This window comes from Branchiostoma floridae, chromosome 6 (assembly GCF_000003815.2).
Source record: "Branchiostoma floridae strain S238N-H82 chromosome 6, Bfl_VNyyK, whole genome shotgun sequence".
NCBI classification, from domain to species: domain Eukaryota; kingdom Metazoa; phylum Chordata; class Leptocardii; order Amphioxiformes; family Branchiostomatidae; genus Branchiostoma; species Branchiostoma floridae.
The window spans coordinates 20,368,063-20,375,606 of NC_049984.1; the positions used below are offsets into that span (position 1 = coordinate 20,368,063).

At 40.6% G+C, this 7,544-nt stretch overlaps 1 protein-coding gene across 1 annotated transcript in view; it reads left to right on the forward strand.

The window, feature by feature from the left end:
- Positions 1-2,237: 2,237 nt before the first annotated feature.
- The window catches only part of LOC118417850 (guanine nucleotide-binding protein G(s) subunit alpha-like), a 20,656-nt gene continuing 15,349 nt past the window's right edge, over positions 2,238-7,544 (forward strand). The window contains exons 1-4 of the mRNA XM_035823598.1: positions 2,238-2,696; positions 2,811-2,883; positions 3,038-3,092; positions 3,242-3,361. Coding sequence (XP_035679491.1) covers positions 2,549-2,696; positions 2,811-2,883; positions 3,038-3,092; positions 3,242-3,361 — 396 coding nt within the window. The 5' untranslated portion in view covers positions 2,238-2,548. The remainder of the gene's footprint in view (positions 2,697-2,810; positions 2,884-3,037; positions 3,093-3,241; positions 3,362-7,544) is intronic.

Here is a 7,544-nt window from a genome sequence, read left to right on the forward strand (position 1 = left end):
GCCGTAGTATCATTGTGACTGCAAGGGAAAATTGGTGAAAAAAAGGCAAAGCTGCCCTATTTTGTCACCGGCAATGTGCCCCTGTCTAATGAGATGTCCGCTTTGTCTTGATATTCTATTCCATTGCTATCAACATTAGGGCACAGGAAGTAAGTTTTGTGAATGGCATCAGCGCGCGCTCATTGATTTTCGTTTGATTTCGAAAAAAAAAATAGTAATGATCAACATACCGAATGCAGAAAATGTGGAAATATGTAGCGTGTTAGCTTTGATCTTGAAGAGGTGACCCTAGTGAGGTAATACGTACCCAAAACTAAAGCTCGTTCAGAAGTTGTAGACATGACGTGACCTGGGTGGTAGCCACGTGCACGGTGTCCGGCTTGCTTACTTGATTAGGAACTAGGCACCTGCTCGGCAACCACACTAACGTGTCACTTTGATACGGGAATTTAAAAAAAAACTTGTTGGCTGTGATGCTATGGTTTGTCATTTCAATTCTTGTTACAACGTTTATAGTCTTTATTTTCAAATTTAGCCGTATTGTTTTTTCTTTCTTTCCCATGTTATTTTATTGATCGCTCTCGCATCAGAAATTGATTTGGGGTCTGCAGAGGATTATTATCCATAAATTAAGAGTACGGCGAAATATGCAGATATGTGTAAAATGTTGAAAACCGTCGTTGCCTACCGTCGCTAACCTTGATGAATGATATCGTTCCTGACGTCAGCCCTGGCAAGCAATAAATCCAGAGTCATCTGACCTTGACAAGAATGGCGTCGCTCTCCCTTTTTGGTTCACCAGAGCAACCCATGCCCGTAGCCAGGATTTTGGTTGGGTGGGGGGGTTGGGTCTTTTTAGTACTTGTGGGACCATCGAGCTGCCTAGGGGGGTCAGGGGCATGCTCCCCCGGAAAAGTTTTAAAATATTGACCCTCTGAAACGCCATTTCCTGTATTTTGACGGGCAAAATTTGCTGGCTATTAAGGTTTAATGAAATTTCTATCAAAATACACAAGGCTTTTGGCATAAGTCTTTGAGGCAGTTATTTTCACCATGTCTGACACCAAAGGCGCGAGGCATCGCAATGGACTGAATGGAGGTCCGGGGAAATTTTGAAATCTGGACCCTCTGAAAAGCCATTTCCTGCACTTTCTTGGGCAAATTTTGCTGATAGACTCACTAAGATTGAATGAAATGTCTATAAGTAAAAAATGGAAATCAGGAAAAAAAATGGAAAAAAATGGAAAAATTTTTGGACATAAAAAAGTACACCTTCATGCATGAAAAAGCGGACCCCCCCGACCCCCCCCCCCCCGGCTACGGGCATGCAACCTCTTAGTGGAGTAACTGCAAATCAACGTCATTTCGCTTGAGCCGCAAATGAACTTAAGTAAGGAATTTTGAGGTATGCCTTTATTTTGTGAATAAGACGTTTCATTTATCTAAGGGGAAGGACTCGGTCTTTTCAAGGAGCTTTTGGTCTTTTTGATGCCCCAAAAAAGTACCCAAAAAAATGTTACAAAACTCGAATTACATCCAGGCGATATTTATGTCTGTCAGAGGTAATTTTCACCAATTAGTTTGAAATCAAACAATATAAAATGCCAAATGCCAAAGAAGTTTTTGTTTGTTTGTCTAAAGACCATGTTGGTTTGTCAAGTTGATTGGATGACATCCGCGCGCGCATCAATTTTCAGCCGTTTCCAAGGAAAGACTTTGAACCATTTAACATCTTTTCAAAATAACTGCTAAATTCATGCCGAACAGAGCAAAAAAAAGATATCGTTAAACGTATACTGGCGTCATAGAATGTCAACGCCAATTCCATGGTTACTGAGAAGAAGATGAGAAGAACATTGTTCGGTATTCCATACTCCGTGTGTTTTGTCATTGTTGAACCTTTCTGACCACTTAGATATTATAATGAAGGCAATTTTTTGGCCTAACCATTTTTTTTATTCGCACGCTCGCATCAGTTTTGAGGTTCCCAGAGGATGTCATCCATATAATCAAATCAACATGGCCTAATAAAGAAAACATCAGGCCGGCAATGTTGAAAATAAAGTGATGTCTGTGAGCGTTTCTCTACATACAAATTCCCTTTACCTTTCTTAATGAAAGTAGTATTTTATAGAAAAGGTTTTAAAGAACCGGAGGTTGCAATTTCCCCGCATTGTGTCTGCTTGTGACTGCCTGACTTGATTAGCGCTTAGAGGCACCTTTGCGTGTGGCTGCGGTGCGGTATCCCAGGGTGCATGTCGCGAGGGGCCCCACCCAGCGCTGTCAAAGTTGACGTGTGGTTACAGATTCCCGTCCATGGGCCCAGCAAAACCTGCCCGGGACATCGCCGATACAACCTCAAACACACCACATTTTCAGCCAGGACAAGGTACTACAGACACGGGAGGACCCGTTCGACCTGTTTACGGAACGCCTTGAGCGCTGACAGGCTGGTTGTTGGTGGCTCGTGCAGCGAAACCTTGCCGAGAGCTGGCTGGACCTGGGCTTGTGGGTTTTGGTCTGCAGCCCCGCGCAGACGGTGGAAACCATGCCCATGATGGGGTGTTGGGGCCAAAGGAAGAGCGAGGAAACCAAGGATCTGGAGAAGAAGCAGAAAAGAGCCAATCGGAGGATAGATGAGCAGCTAAAGAAGGACAAACAAGTCTACAGAGCAACACACCGACTGCTTCTGCTCGGTAAGGCACGGCGATCTGGGCTGGCTTGGTTGTGCAGGTTGCTTCTTCGCTTGTTACTTCGCCATTTATTTGGTCCACTTTTAACTGCGTGTTGATTTTTTTCCTTCCCCCAAGGTGCTGGGGAGTCAGGAAAGAGTACCATCGTCAAGCAGATGAAAATTCTGCACCAAAACAGCTTCGATGAACAGTAAGTCCGGCTGTTTTTACCCGGCTTGGGGCCCCCGATAGGGGTTTGCTTGTTATGGTGGTCGTATGTGTTTTGAAGTGAACTTACCCCCCACGATCATAGATCGCCAATTGTTAAGATATTTAACGTCTCGTTATTTCTTTTTTTCCGACAGGGAGAGGCGTCAGAAAATCGCAGACATCAAAAAGAATATTCGAGATGCCATAATAGTAGGTATTTCTCTGAAATGTGGTGTTTTTGCGAGCCGAATGTGGAGTTCCATTTTGTATATATTGATCATTCATGTCGGCCATGTTTTGTCCGGTAGTCCTTTCTGCTGCAGGACAAGTTTGACGGACTGTTTCTGTGTTTTCTTCAGACAATCACCGGCGCCATGAGCACGTTAACGCCTCCTGTTCCCCTGGCGGATCACACTTTACAGGCCCGGGTCGACTACATCCAAGATGTGGCCACTCAGCCAGAGTTCTCCTATCCCCCGGTAAGTGTCATGCTATTCATGTACACGGAAATAGTAATTGTAAAACAAGATGGCAGCTCTTAGCCTACCTTAAGAACAGTTGATGGAACTGGTTTGGTTTCAACACCAGCCAAGCAACCACAGATTGTGTCCACATGTACATGGCAATGTTCTTCAACATGGCATGGAAAGATTTCAGCACAAACTTGATGTTACATATTGTGCATAAGAATACATTCAGTAGCTTTGTAGGTTACACTTCTAGCATTTTTGCTAGTGTAAGGTAGAAGCTAAGAAATACAGGTAACATTTAAAAAAGAAATGAGATTGCACATATTTGCTGACATTAGTGACAATATTGTCTGTACATGTCACATAAACTCACTTCTTCACAAAACTGCACACACACACATGTAAACAGACGCACATGCACACACAAATAAGCATGCATGAACGTGACATTGCATACGTGCACACACACACAAACACATACACAAACTTAGGTCAGGTAGGTGTGGAACTGTTACATTTTGCCCTTTCCAAACACAAGTGGATGTCATTTTTTGCTTTAGCTTTTAGCTGTACATCTTACACATTACAAGCACAACATTCTTAACCATACTTCTGTATTGTTAGTTATTGTCAGCTCTATTGGGAGTGTTGTTAGATATGTAATCTTTGAACATCTGCCTGTGAAAATAATAAGCAGGTAAGTTTCTTTTTTCATGTATGCCTGCGGACCTGTTGAATTTGCAAGAATTAACAAAATAACTTAAGATACATGTGTCGTATTTAAAATGTTCTCTTCTTTTCCATGTTCAAAACTCTAGACAAAAAATTGTATGTGATCATCGCTAACTGTTGAATTGTACTGTCAAGTTCAACAAGTGAAAAAGATAAATTTTCCACTTTGCTGTAATAGAATCATCAGATAGCTACCCAATCATTTTTCCGCAATGAAAACACATGGTAACATCCCAAGACAAGCAAATTAGGGTTCTGTGTTACAGGGTTCTAGCCTGGATGTTATTTCAGTGTAATGGTAAGCATGGTAGTGAAGTGGCCAGGGAAGGACGGGGTCTTGGCCCTTTTAGCAGTGAGGAGATCTTCAAGTTTGCTATCGGCAACATAGCAGAAGAATAACTAATTAATAAAGGGGATGCTGGACGTAAAAACAAGAAGTATAACTTTGGTTTCTTGTAATGTGACTTTTGAGACGCGAAATCTCCCAAAAGTCCTGGTATGCCAAGCCAATCGCGTCGCGAGCTTCCCAACGTCACACATATCTCGCGAGAAGTTGCGATAATTCGGACGCTATTGCCGCTAACCCGATGTTTTTCATCTTTCTGAAAGCTCCTTTCTGAATGCAAATTTCTCAATCTATTGAAGGTTTTAGATGATAGACAAGTATACTACACCATAAATGAAAACATAAAAGTGCTTTTTTTGCAAGTCGAAGAACTGTTTCTTGACATTCTTGTTTTAACCGTAACTTTTTAGTCTAGTACCAGTTTGGTGCAAATCTTGACATTTTTTACCTTCTGAAGCGCCATTTTCTGCATTTTGAGAGGCAGATAATTGTAAAGTTTTAAAGACTTATGGTTTCACATCTACACTCAGAAAGGTAGATTGGGCAGCTCGAGCTCCCACCACGCTTGTACCATTTATTTTTAGTTTTTACACAAGAAAACAAAAAGTTTCTCTATCATCTCTTTCCACATCCAGTCCCTTTCACTGATGCATATCAAAATACTTCTTTTTTGGTAACATGCAAAGTTGCAAGTTGGCAAAAATTTTACATCTAGTTTAATATAAATTGATAATAGCAATGTTCGTTCTAGCCAGCATCCCTCATTCTATCCTTTGGCGGAATTTTGCTGCTCAGAACAGACAAGAATCGTGCCCATTCCGTCACTTTTGAATGACAGAAATCAGGGCGTAAAATATTGACAGAACTTAAAATTTTGAAAAGTTATCCACATAATCAACATGCATGTTTGCTGCAAAACTGATATAGCTTATTTTCAACCCTCCTGGCGACTAGCGACGATCCAAGTCAAACAAACAAAGGGGCCGTGGCCGCCTGAGATGGCCCCATTGCGTCCTGTTGCATTGTGCTGATGTCTTTACTGTTATTTTCCCAGATTCACAGTCAGTCACTACCACCAAAGAAACCAAAAGAAATCAGAGATACTCGTTTAGTTATCAGACTTTCTGTATTTTTGTAAATTTGTTAAAGTTTAAAGTCAAGTTACAGCCACTTTGTTCACGCAAAAAAGGGTAAAGAGCTAGAGAAGTAAGATAATCCGCCAATAACAACACGCGTCACGGAAAATCAACCAGTGACATGTGAGTCTTGCGATAGGCGAGATGTGTGCTAAACAAGGATTTGCGAGATCTTACTGCAAATGCAAATTATGGCAGCGATCACGACATGGTGGCCGTTTGGAAGGCTTGAATAGGCGAATTTTGATCACTTTTAAAAGTTTTAGTGAAGTTACTACTACTAGTACCCAAGAAAGTTACCGTCGAAAAGACGTGAGGAAAAAAGATGTGTATATGCCGTTCTGTCTAGAAGTAGGGTGTCTAATTCCTCATTATTTTTAGTGCAGGCCAGGTATTTTTAACATGCAAAATTACAAGTACAAAACAGTAACAAAAGCGGAGTAGAGTAGAGTTTATAGAGTTTGTACCAAGCTTATACAATCAAAACTTAATGCTACTTTTACACAAAGATAGGATTTGAAAGGGAACATTGTAGCAAACAAGTTCTTGAATTCCCCTGAGGACCCTTCAATTGTGCACTGGTGGGGGAGGATGTGACTTTGACCATGGGAACAGGTTGGTACTGGTCAGTACTGGTATAAATTTTGCAGAATTGAATAACAAAAGGTTTTTGTGCGCGTTAAAAATTTGTGCGTAAAAACTTGTGCATTAAAATCTGCGAATTAGCTGATCCCAGGGGATTTGAAAACTTTTTTGCAGTTTTTAACTTAAAAGCTTGAAAAAGATGAGACAAAAGGAAATTAAGTATCATATTTTTGCATTCTAGAGTACAATATCCCTTTCTGTAAATATTCCAGGAGTTTTAAAGTGATTTTTAAATGTTAAATTTTAAGGCGCACAAAGGTTGAAATTTGCTTGTGAAACAATCTGCTGGAGAAAAGATGAAAGGAAGTTTATAGAATTGAGAAAAGCCTGAAGCTGTTATATTTTACAGTACAAAGCCTCATATTAGTAATTTTTCCATGTATTTGTGTAAAAATTAAAGTGATTTTGAAATATTCTGAATATGCAAATCAACCTATTCCCAAGGGACCTAAAAATCAGGGGCTTTTCAAACCAGAACTTCAGGTTACAGATGAAAAATCATTTTGATGGAGTCACATTTTTCTACCTAAGAATTTGTCACTTCACATTTTCTGAATTATTGCAAGTACTCAAATTTTTTAATGTGCAGATTTTTAACGTGCGCGCAGATTTTTAACGCAATGAAAAACGTTCTTATCCCAAGTATTGCAAACTTCGGGGTTTTGGATAGGTATACGTCAACTTACATTGAATAAAAATTGGAAATGATATGCAAAAACTTACAAAATGAGGCCAAAATGAACCAACAAAGAAGGCACAAAAACATGAAAAGGGTCACAAATAAGGTAGATTCCATCTTAAGTCTCACCGATGATGTTGTGGGGCGTGCGAACATTTCGTTGATTGGTTGCTGCCAGGCATGATGGACGCTTTTGAGTTCATTATTCCCCTCAGACTATGTCTGAACTTAGGGTACTCAATTAGAAAATGTGTTTTAACATATCCTCTGTCTCATTACCGAGTTCATTTTGGCTGTGCTATGAACGTTTGCCCACAGTGAACAGGTCAAATTATGAACTCTGATGTCGCAATCAGCCGCATTGAATGACAGGATTTTCCAAACCACGCCGCGACGCCATTTTGAATTTTTATCATGAGTGTTTGTGTCTTGCTAATTCATATATTCGCCCCGCCCCCCCCCCCCCCCTCTTCGGGCATGACTGGCGCAACTTCAGACTGTTGTATACTTCGGACTTTTGGATGCGCTGACAAATGAGTAATACAATTAAGCAGATTCCACTATTGAAGAGCGCAAATCCCTCTAATCTGAGAGGAGATTATGATTATTGTCAAAAGGACAAATAAGATGAAAATTAGGTGCATTTATATCCCA